The sequence below is a fragment of the Vitis vinifera genome, chromosome 14 (assembly GCF_030704535.1).
Source record: "Vitis vinifera cultivar Pinot Noir 40024 chromosome 14, ASM3070453v1".
Classification (NCBI taxonomy): Eukaryota; Viridiplantae; Streptophyta; class Magnoliopsida; order Vitales; family Vitaceae; genus Vitis; species Vitis vinifera.
The window spans coordinates 4561567-4574056 of record NC_081818.1 but is presented as its reverse complement, the minus strand read 5'-3'; the positions used below and the strand labels follow the sequence as shown (position 1 = coordinate 4574056).

The window sequence follows — 12490 nt, the reverse complement described above, 5'->3', positions numbered from 1 at the left end:
AATATAATTTTCAAAATTCTAATTTCCAAAACTTGAACTCTCAAAATTTAATTTTCGAAAATCCAATTTCCAAATTTAATTTTCAATTTTAAAAATTCCACTATTAACGTTCATTTATTATTATTATGGTTATTATTATTATTATTATTATTATTATCATTTTAGTTATTTATCTTTAAAAAATTCCACCTTCGAATAATTTCCAAAATTCCAGTTTATATAATTTAATAATTTCTAATTCTTAAATAATTTTCAATTCTAATTTCTTTCAAAATTTAATTTCCAAAGTCCCAATTTTCATAATTTAACTTTCATAGTTTCTACTTCCCAAATATTTTTCAAAATTATTTTTTCTTTCGAATTTAATCCCTAAAATCTCAATTCTTAAATTTAAATTTTTGAAATTCTAATTCTCAAATAATTTGCTAATTTCTTTCAAATTTAATTTACAAGATTCCGATTCTTAAATTTAATTCCCAAGACTCCAATTTTCAAATAAATTTAAAAAATCCATTTTTCCCTCTAACAGTTTTAATTCCCTTCGGGTTTCAAATAATTTTCTATTTCTCTTAATTTTACATAAGCATGAATGCAATTTTTTTTTTCATAATTCCAGAATAATGGAATTTGTGAGACTAATTCGTGCAAGACGGATCGGGCTTTGGTGAGGGCCCCACATACGTGATTTTATGATTGATTGATTGATTGTTTAGTTGATTTGATTGTCATGCGTGATTGATTTGTTCCACTCTATGACATGCATGCAATTATTCTATGTTTAATTGCTCACATTTGTTTTCCTTTAAATAAACTGGTTCATCACTCAGGTACATCATTTGTCTCTCCTATTCATTCAGTTATTTTGTTTTGAGTGATATTCATTTGGTATCCATGCTCGATTAATCAATTGTCATGATTGCTTCATTTTATTTAGTAAAGACTCGTTTTTAGGGACATAAAAGGGTGTTACGGTCTTTACCGTATCTTTCTGATAAGTAACCTGACCCTCGAACCCCGATCCGATTTTTTGTAAACCACATTTTCCAAATAAGGAGTCACATTTAGGGTTTTCTTTATTATTTTGTTTATCTTTTAAAGTAAAAATAAGTGGCGACCCCAAGTCATTTTTTTAATAAATAAAATCATTTTTCAAATAAAAAGCGAGTTCGTCATCGAGTGGAAGCGCATGAGCCGAAATACGGGGTCCACAATATCCACCAATATTTTCGATATATTTATAAAATTTAAGTATTGATATAACCGTATTTACCTATATTTTAAATCTTTGGATAAATATGAAATGAAATGGATAAATTTTATTTTTAAAAAAAATTAAAAACTTAAAAATAGATTGAAAACATTCCAAGTTTCTCAAAACCCAAATAGAGCCTTAGGGTTTGGAAATCTAAAATAAGATATATTTGTTGAAATAGTTACGGGTTACTAGTTTTTATAATCTATATTAAGCTTGGTTGTATATGAGAAGTTTAAAATTCATTTTTAAGATCAATATCAACATGTCTATTTGGCCAATTTTATTTAAAAAAAAAGCACTTACAAATTAAAAAGAGTTAAATAAATAGATCGAAAAATATTATTTATTATAGAAGTTTTAAATTTTTACCAATTTTATAGAGTTAATTTTGTATTAAAAGTGTATTTGATGGTGATTATAAAAAATGTTTTTAATTTTTTTTTAATACTTTGAAAGATTAAAATTTTCAAATATTAAAAAATTATAAATATTTTTTAAAATTATTATTAAACACGCTTTAACTCGACTTATAAAAAAAAAATTGTTCATCTTTAATAAAAATTTTATAATAGTAATTTTAAAGTTTGCTTTTAACTAAAACTAAAAATAGTAGAAAATGAAAAGCATTTCAAATAAAAGTTAATAAGGAATTTATATATTTTTAAATTATTTATTTTTTAAATAAAAAATTAAATAAATGAAATAAGTTTAAAGTAATATATAAAAATAATTTATTAATTTTAAATATATTTTTTATTTTATTTTTCCTCTCTTTCTCCCTTTCCTTATCATTGGAGCCAAAAAGTCAATTACTTTAAGTCGTGTGCAATTTCTCACAAATTTAATAGTTTTGTATCAATGGAAGTAACATGGACGTTACTTTCTCATGCATTATCTCAAACTAAAAGTTGGAACTTTTCATATGACCGAAAGTTACGACTTCCAATGTCCGTCAATGTTTAAAAACAAAGGGCGGAAAGGTGGGTTGGTTGGTTATCCAGAGAAAGTTGAAGGAGACCATAAAATGGTGTAGGTAGAATATTGTTAGGACATATATAGCAACGTTAACAACTCCGCAGACCATAAAATGGTTTAGGTAAGGACATATATACCAACGTTAACGAAGTTTAATAATTTAAAATTTTTTAACAAAGTTTGGAGCATACTATAATGCTAAATTTGAATCTACTGTCCATAGATTCTGTACAAAATAAAAGCCCGTGAATAACGGCAAAGAGACTAACATGGAGACCATAAAATGGTCCAGGTCTGTTGGGGACTTGTCTAGTATTTGATATGACTACGAGTTGGTCCAATCATAATGTTTGTAGTATGATATAAGCTTCTTGACACCTGTAGTTCAATTTTCTTCCGAATTTTCATTAATTTTCTATCCCACCAAACGGATTCTCCGTTAGATTCTTCTTGCATCATTTCATGGTGACGATCAGGAAGACGAAGAAACTGTGGAAATGAAATTAAAAGACTTGGCAGAAGACTTGGAAATTAAAAAAAAATAAAAATCAACGCAATAAATTTTAAATAAGAAACATCAGTTCTTCTAAATATTAACTCTTCACCCCACCCCCCCCTTCCCTCTCTCTGTTTTGGGTAATTTTGCATCCCACCCAAATTAAGATTCTTCTTTTTGCCGTTGGGTTCTCATTATTCTTTTTCCTATAAATTATTTGCAGACTTAATTTTATAATATTTTCTTTCATATCCAAATGGAGGCCTTGTTGCACTCAAATATTTTATACACTATTGTTAGATGGCCAAACACATAGTTGATTTTATAAATTATTGTTAGATGAAGCAAAACTGAATATTTCTGCTTTTCGAAATAGGAAAAACAGATTCTCATGATCCTGATTCCTGCAAGTTTCCCTCTTTTTTCTCCAAAATTCTCCTTGAACATTCTCGAGAACCAAACAGAAAAGTAAGTATATATACACATGCAAATATCATTTATGCATGCGAATGAACTGTCTTTGCCTTCTGTTACACAGATAGAATAATCAAAGGAGATGAAATTCTAGAGAGAGAAGAAATCCCAGGGTTGTTTTAGAGAGAAAGATGGGAGGGTGTTTTTCAGATGTGAGAGGAGGGAAACAGGCTGTAGGAGTGGGCCTGACGGGGCCCAGCATGTCTCCCATGCCCACCAGCGACGCTACACTCAACGATGCCGTTGACCACTTCTTTCGAGCTCGAGGCCTTCATCAACTATTCACGCAGGTCGAGGTGGTGCCTCCCGTACACTTCGTTGTGTTTTTTTCTGTAGCCAAACCCTAATTTTCCTTTTCTTTTCGATATTGAATGTTTTTTTTTTCAGCCACACATTGGGTCAAACCCTAACTTTTGTGATTTTATTTTATTTTCTGGGTTGTTTTATTCCATTTTGCAATTTTTTTTTTTCTGTGGATTATCTTTGTTTCTTATCTTTTCCTCTTATTATTTTTAAAACTTTTGTTTTCATCACATATATGAATCCCCAATGTTGTGTTTGGTTGATGAGAAAGTGGAGTAAGGAAATCGTTGTCAATTGAAATTTTCTATTCCTATTTCTTGGCAATGGCAACCAAAATGGATTGCAATGTCAATACGAGGACACGGTCAACCGATTTGCCCTGGAAATTGTTATTACTATTATCATTAGGAATTGGCCAAAAAAATCGTCATCGTTATTTTTATAATAGTAATTGGCAATGGCCCTGCAAATTGTTTTCTTAAGTGAAAACAGAGCTCTTAAAATGTTCGGTGAAGAATATCTCACTTATGAAATAATCCATGATTTTCTGAGATCAATTTCATGAATAATTATGAAAATTATGTGTTTTTTGCATGCTGGAGTGTGAGATTTTTTTTAATGCTTTTTGGATCGTAACATTTTGTATCCATGAGTGGAGCTTGATAATTGAAGTGTATGAGGTCTGCAGGGCAATTTTTGAGTTGTATTTGGGATTGCTTATGCAGAAGCATACATTCTCTATAGGGTATCGTAATATTATTAGATTTAAAAATAGTAAAAGAATGGTGAATATAAACTGAGAAATTTGGTTATCTACAAAGGGTTGTTGGTTGGTTGTGTCAAGAAAATTCTTCTTTTTGGATATCTCCCAAATCAGTGCAATTTTTTGCCCATTGCTTGAAATGTTAGCATCGTGCTTCTGCCTGCCATTGCATGACATGCTAGTTTTCCATCTCATCCTCACTAAAAGACTGCCAGAAAGTTGCTCCCAAATTTAAGAAACATGGAAAGATTCCCCTATTCTATGTGTATTTGACATTTGAGCATACAACAAAATCATTGATTCCAAACTTTTACAATTTAATATAAATGTGTGAAAAAGTGTATTTTTTTTTTTGTAGCTTCTATTCATATCCTGGACCACTAGATGCTTTTCTGTTATATTCTTACTCATGTGGGCCTTGTCTGAAGTTGTACTAGGTTTTGATGTTATCCATTTTAATATTCTTGATACTGTGACAATTAACTTCCATGAACCAACAAAATTTTGATCACCAAGTTCTCTGAACTCCTGTTCATTTTAAGCACTTTCAAATCAGGAAAAAACTGGCCAGAAAATTGCATTTCCATACTATGAAAGTCAGGTTGAACACTAAAAATAGGATGTTGCAACCTAATATTTTAAAGAAGAGAGTTTTTCCCCTCCACGCTCAATATGATTCAATATGTGAAATGCCCTTTTAGAATGGGCAGGTGATCCTAGCATTCTATGATCCCCAAGGGAGATATATTTTGTAGACCTTGGATCCAGCTCTTTACAAAATAAAGGTTAGAAATGTTCCCAACTCCAAGAGTAAGAAGACCGCATGGAAATTGGAGATTCAATATTTAACTTTAACCATAGGCAGTAGTGATTCTAGAAACATGGATGGGTCTGTTGTTCAGAGTGTGATGATTCCTCTTTACTGTCTGCCTGTTTGATTTTGTTCTTCAAATTGTACTAATATCTTTTCATTGATTTCTGCAGTTATCTTTATCTGGTTCCAGGTTACGTGATCGTGACATCATCTCTAAGGCATGTATTTTCACACGTGTTTTCATAGTGCAATTTTCTTTTGCTGTCTTATGGGGCCTACCTTCCTTTGTTGTATTAAATATCAGTTTGTTTGTGGTAGTTTGATTTTTCTTTTTCCTCTTTATTTTTGAATGCTTTGTAAGACTTTGGCTACTATTTCTTGCTTCTTGCTGTTCATTTGTCCACGTGGATATGGAATTCTTACCTGGGTGTCCCATTGTGAGTGAAAACTTATAAAAAATGCTAAGAGAGTAATTATGTAGAATAAAAGGACAAGAAATGTTGCTACAGGAAAACCTAGAAAAGAAGGCAACCAAAAACATGTAGCTGTGGGTGATGGTGGGGAAAAATCCAGGCTCATTAGTACTGGAGTGCATGTGATTTATAACACATTATGCATAGTATACACTGCATGAGGAGGAAATTTTCATCAGGAACTAATGAAACACTTTATGATTTGTTCTATAGTCCTATTTGCATTGTTTCTTGACTGATGAATTGTTATCAAGAGCAATATCATAACATTCATTACAGAAGAGGGACTTCCTCTTCTCCTGCCACTCCCTCTGAAAATGGCCTCGTTGCCGAGGCTAGAATTTGACAACCCTCAAACTCAATCAAAAACATCTATCCCCTAGACTCTGATTAATTTATTTCCTATTTGGTACTTGCATTATATGATAAAGTTTTTACCATGAATTGTGAATCGTTACTAACCTCCACCATTCATGGGAACTAATCCTAAGATTGGAAGGATCATAGGTGATGTGTATGTACATAACGTGCTGAACCACATACCATCTATCTACTTTAAAATTTAATTTATCCAACCATGTAAGTGTTCTTGCATACACAGTTTTTGATATTTTGTATCTCAACATAAAGCTGTAATATGAGTTTTAGGCGGTACTTTGTATGGCAATATAACTGAATAAGTAGCAGTGGTGGTCTAAAGAAACAAGTCAAAGACTCAAAACCTACTGCTATTCATAAGGTATTTGTATGCCTACATTATCTTTCACTTATTTCACGTGTCAAAAAATTATACTGTTAGAGTGGCATGACCCTTGCATATGTGGAGAGTTGGTCTGTGATACCTGGACTTGTTCTATCAAAGTACTGGCATAGCTTTTAATTTTAGTAGCCTCCATATGGTAAATATTTCTATGACATGTGCTTGGATATGGTGCTGAGGCTTGTCCTATTATGGTTTAAACTGAAAAAGTTCCTTTTTCCCCTTCTATTGCAGAGTGATCCTATGGTAGTAGTATATACTAAGAAAAGAGATGGAACACTTGAGGAACTTGGGCGCACAGAAGTAATAATGAACAGCTTGAATCCAGCTTGGATTAAAAAAATTACTGTTGCCTATCACTTTGAGATTGTTCAACCATTGATGTAAGCATGTTATATTTCTATGTACATTTCTTCATTATGTAGATTTGTTCTGTTCACTACATCTGGTAGACCTCTCTTTAGTGTCATTGGTTCAATCATGTGTTTGCTCATTTGTGTTTCCAGATTTCACGTGTATGATGTTGATACAAAATATTTCAATTTACCTGTGAAGGTAATTTGACATCTGCTTCTTAGTTCCTCTATAATATAAATCTGACTTCATTATATAGATTTGACATCTGCCTATCACTTTAAGTTATGACCTTTGATTACAAAAATTTCATCTGAGAAACATAGGCTTGTAGCCATACATCAGACATTTGTAGAAGAATTTTGTAAAGCACATTTTAAAGAAGAGATTTTATTCATGTGCTTTAATCAGATTTTATTCAAAATTGAAATCATTGTTTCCTTTTCCATAAATAAGTTTAGGATTAAACTTTTACATTCAGACTTAAACTTCAAAGTCTTTCAGAAGGTGAATTTCAGAGTTAAACTTTATACTTTATGACCTTGCAGATGCTGAAGTTGAATGATCAAGAATTCCTTGGGGAAGGCGGTTGTGTTCTGTCAGAGGTAAGTTGCCTTGGTTTGTCCCAACTTAATAATGCTGCACAGTTCTGCATGTTTCCTATGTTCACAATAGCAATAAAGTCGGTTAGAAATTACATAACCAGTATATTATGCAATGTTCCTGTGAAGATTTTTGAGTAGTAGAAAAGCTATTTGGCTGTTTCTATGATGTTTCGAGTGAGAATTTTCAATTTTCTGCTTAAAAATGGCTGTTGAAAGCAGCCGTCCATCTCTAGAAAGAGCACTTTTCTTTATACAGTTGTAGTATTGTCTGATTTTAAAGCTTGTGCAGTTGTGCTTGTGTAACACATGGCAAGACACATGCAAAAATGTAGTCATCTGTATTAGGAAGTCCATGGGACATCATTTATTACAATTATTTGGTCATTATTGAACTTACACTTTATTGTATGTGTTTTGCTTAACTCATGGCAGATAGTGACTAAACAAGGCCAGAGCTTAACCCTAGATCTTCATAACAGAAATGGGAACAGGGGTTTGAAAAACCTAGGGAAACTCACTGTCCATGCAGAGGAAACAGTTGCTTCAAGGAATGCTATTGAGGTTATATTCCATTGTTCACGCTTAGAAAACAAGGACTTGTTTTCTAAAAGTGTATGTACTTAGAACCCATGACTTAGAGCATTTTGTTACTTATAGGTGTATTGATTTGTGTTTGGGTCTTAAATTTTTCTCATCTTTTTTGTTTTTCTTTATTAGGACCCTTTTTTAAGAATATCTAGGATTGTTGAAAATGGAGGTTCTATTCCAATTTGCAAGACAGAAGTGGTTGATAACAACTTGAATCCAATCTGGAGGCCTTTATGTCTGACAATGCAGCAATTTGTTAGCAAGGCAAGTTTTTCACCTTCTTACAATTCTAGATAGATGGTGGTCTACAGTAAAACTAAATGTAGACATTTGTGATTACTCTGGAAGAAAAGAGACACAAGTAATTTGTGAGCTACCTGAGTACAGTGTCTTTCAGTTTACAAAAATTGTGTTATTGTTTACTACATTACTCAAGGAACCATTGAGTGCTTGGTTTTTTCATATTTTTTTACTAAGATAGTGGGTGTCAAATCCACATTTTTTGGAACCAATTCGATGTCTTGGTGGGTCTACCCCAGCCGACAGGTTACTAAACTTTCTGTTTCTCATTTGCTTTGCAGGATAACCCATTAGTTATCGAGTGCTTTGATTTCAATAGTAGTGGGAATCATGTACTGATTGGGTAATTATACGAATCTATTTCTCTCATTAGTTTTTTATTATCATCCTTTTCGTTTTTTTTTTTTTCCTTTGGTTTACCAAATTTTATGTCATCATCCTTTGTTTCTTGAGATATAAATGTTAACTTTGAAAATTCCTTCATCAGTAAACTTCAGAAATCAGTGGCAGACCTGGAAAAACTTCATAAACAAAAAACTGGTGCCAATTTCATCTTACCCTCTTCTGCTCAGCATGGTTATGAGAAGGTATTTGTTTGATACTTGGAAACAGGAACCACATATTGCATTAGTTGGTGATTTTTAACCCTTACATTTCTTATAACTATTAATGTATAGGTTCTGAAGGGCCAGCTATTTGTTGATCAATTTTGTGAGAAGCCTCTATACAGTTTTATTGATTATGTTTCTAGTGGATTTGAACTTAATTTTATGGTTGCTGTCGATTTTACCGGTAAATACTCTTCAGCTTTGCAGGATTGCTATCTTTTTGCGTTTTTATAATTTTTCTGTTTCATGAGCAGCTGTTTTATTTTGTCCAGCATCAAATGGAAATCCGCGAACTCCAGATTCTTTGCACTACATTGATCCTTCTGGCCAGTTCAATGCTTACCAACAGGTGAGGCTTCCCATCTACCATTAGAGCTCAGATGAGATGCTCATTTAAATTGCATTCCCACCATCCAGCGGTATACTTGGTGGAATTCTGTTGATGGAAAAGGATTATTTGGTTTTTTGATACCAACCTGTGGATATGATTGAGGAGTGTGGTAGATTTTATGACTGACCTAACTTTGTTAGGGTTTTAGCCTAACACCAGCCTTGTATACATAGTTGATCCACCATTATCTAATAGCTTAAATTTTTGGGGACAACTTGGTAGCTTAACATAGCATCAAATTGGTTATCATGAGGTGATGGGTTGAAAGCATGCAACATCTGTATTTCCCCTATTTATTGATCTCATGTGCATGCCAAACGAAGGATGTTCAGGAGGAGGGGTTTAACCTAACATTGGCTTAGCATAAGCCTCTCACAAAATAAATCAATCTTATACACTAAATTCCATGTTTATAGCTTGAATGTTAGCTCACAAAATAAATCAATCTTTATTGATGTAGTGGGTAATATAATTTCTTGACTGAATTCCTTTCAGGCTATAATGGAGGTTGGAGAGGTAATACAATTTTATGATTCTGATAAGCGCTTTCCTGCATGGGGATTTGGGGGAAGGACAATTGATGGTACCATATCACATTGTTTTAACTTGAATGGAAGTGCTAGTGGCGTTGAGGTAAGAAGACTCAAGGTTTTTCCGATTTGTCTTCTACACAACTACCAATAAAGAAGATATATTACATTGTCTTTGCAATTTATCATAATGAAAGCCTTGATTTTCTTCCAAGTTGTGAAAGTGCTAATTCTTGTTAATTCAAGGAAATGGATTTAACTCCACATTCATCACCTTACTCTTTTTGCTAGATTTTAGTATTAGTAAATTTTTTTAACTCAAAATGAAAATAATTTGTTTTATTGAAGACTTGACTTTACTATTAAAGACAGAAAATATGGCTATCAATTGAAATGTCTACAAGTAAGATCCTTTAAAATGGATTATATTATTCTGATCATTTGCAATTAGATTTTCATTGTTGTGTTTTGGACCGAATTCCATGTCATGGCATATGTGTAGACAAGAAGGGAAGCAAAACATTTTTACTTGTATTAGCGCATAAAACTAACACTCAAAACCCTAGATTAAACATCTTTTTTTTTTTCTTTTTTCTTTTTTTTGTTTGGCAGAGTTTGCCTTTCCCTATCAAAAAAAAAAAAAAAAAAAGAAGGGGGGAAGCAAAATATTTTTTCTTGTATTTGGCCATAAAACTAACACTTGAAACCCTAGATTAAACAACAATTTTTTTTTTTTTGGCTGAGTTTGCCTCTTTGGTATGTTATGTTTGCTCTTCAATTAAAAATAACCCTCCATATTGTTTGGTGAAATGAGAGAGTTTAACTAGTCTGTGGAAGAACCGTCCTGATATGCTCAAAATTATCTAGTGCTTCATTGCATTTACAAATGATGCTTGTTCCAAGAGGGCAGGGGGAAAAAAGAGATAAATAGTGTAACCTATCAAGAAAAGACAGACGTATGTTTGAATTGTTCTTAGTTGTTATGATTGTGGCATCCCAAATATTGCTTTAGATGAGCTACACTGTAGTTGTAGCATAGTGTTGCTTGTTGCACTGGATTGCCTATTGAGGCCTCCTTCTGCCTGGACTATGTTCTGATCTATGAGGACCTCATAACAGGCCATTAAAACACTATTAAGTTTCTATTATTTCACAGGTTGAAGGGGTCCAAGGGATCATGGCTGCCTATGCAAGTGCACTGAACCATGTTGCTCTGGCGGGACCGACTTTATTTGGACAAGTGATCAACAATGCAGCTGAAATTGCTGGCCAGTCCCTCTCCTATAGCAGCTGCAAATATTTTGTTTTGCTTATCATAACGGTAAAGAGGACTTATAATTGCATTTATTTTTATTTTATCTTACTTCTTTGTAGAGAAAATCTAACTTCAAAGTTGCATTTATCTTCATATTCTTTTTTCCTTTTTCTTTTCTTTGTTAGTAATTTCTCATCTTTCTAGGATGGAGTACTTACAGATCTCCAAGAAACAAAAGATGCTTTGGTCAGGGCATCTGATTTGCCCTTATCAATTCTGATAGTTGGAGTGAGAGGAGCAGATTTTAAACAAATGGAGGTGTACCCTTGTTTTCTTAATTTAGCATTCAATACTTCAATTAATTTATGCCTTAGTGGCATTTCAGTACTTAATGCTTTAATCGGTACTATGGGTTTCATGTCTCAACAGTGTTTGATTGTGTTCTGATTCTTATTGTTTGGCAGATCCTTGATGCTGATGATGGTCGTCGGCTAGAGAGTTCTACAGGACGTGTGGCAACTCGAGATATTGTACAGTTTGTTCCCATGAGGGAAGTGCGTGGTGAGTACATATTTTTCATTAGCTTGTCCAGCATAGGTTTTGAAAAACTTGAGTTTTCAGCTCAAACTTCAATCTCACATCATCCTGTTAGAGGCTAATAGACGTACTTGAATAGGTCGTGAACTCCAGAGTTTGAGCAGTTTGCATATAACTTGTTTTTGTACATACAATTCTATTTTCTTTTCTCTCTTGAATCCTGGGTCTATAAATTTGAAATATTTATTTCCCTTTTATATCCCATAGACAAGAATGATGTACTTTTTCTTGGCAAATCAATTTGAAAGTGGTTTTCCTTAAAGAGTAATTCTTATCTTAAATCTTGAAGCAGGTGGGCAAACTTCCGTAGTCCAAGCTCTATTAGAAGAGCTACCTGGGCAGTTCCTGACTTACATGAGAAGCAGAGATATTAAACCCGGTGCAGTCAACATAGCTCAAACATCTGCTTCCCATGCCACCATCTAGTAAGGGTTGTCTCCCATTCATCACTCCAGAGTTCCAAGGCATTGTAAATACCGAAACTAGGTTGACAATATACATGTCTATAGGATCCACAGATGATTGACATATCCCAAAGGGAAAAGGTTAGATTACTTAGTCTATACTGGGTACAATCTGTTTTCAAGAATGATGAATTGGCCCAATTGTAGTAACAATTGATAGCATTGGAATGCACTGATTTGATTACAAATATTCAGAGTTTCATCAGTGTGTATCATGCATGCCAATTGACCTTTAAGCTTATATTTTTAGGTAGCAAGCCAATGGATATGGGTTAGCATGTGAAGTGTTTTCCATGAAGGATCAACAAGCTAGCGCATTTTATTCTTCAGAATAACTATGTTTTTGTGTTCAATATTTAGATAACCGGTCATAATTTTTTAACAAAGCCGGACTTCCTTTTCTTTAAAATTTAAAAAAAAAAAAAAAATTCATACCTTTGTAACAGGTAAGATGCATAGATCTTCAACCCACTTCACTTCAACCA

The 12490-nt window shown here is 33.0% G+C and overlaps 1 protein-coding gene across 7 annotated transcripts; it reads left to right on the top strand.

Moving 5' to 3' along the window:
• Positions 1-2870: 2870 nt before the first annotated feature.
• On the top strand, positions 2871-12210 carry LOC100241932 (protein BONZAI 3). 7 transcript variants are annotated; one of them, XM_010661713.3, is made up of 17 exons: positions 2872-3194; positions 3265-3496; positions 5251-5298; positions 6548-6696; positions 6820-6868; positions 7216-7272; positions 7705-7884; positions 7990-8124; positions 8442-8503; positions 8648-8747; positions 8838-8952; positions 9041-9117; positions 9655-9792; positions 10846-11010; positions 11149-11262; positions 11409-11505; positions 11831-12210. In XM_010661713.3, exons 2-17 carry the CDS (start codon positions 3332-3334, stop codon positions 11965-11967), a joined length of 1788 nt encoding a protein of 595 aa, XP_010660015.1. In that variant the 5' UTR covers positions 2872-3194; positions 3265-3331; the 3' UTR covers positions 11968-12210. The 7 variants fall into 7 exon arrangements, with proteins under 7 accessions (XP_059598763.1, XP_010660015.1, XP_019080269.1 ...); XM_019224724.2 differs by having other exon boundaries at positions 2872-3490; XM_010661712.3 differs by having other exon boundaries at positions 2872-3496.
• The last annotated feature ends 280 nt before the right edge of the window (positions 12211-12490 follow it).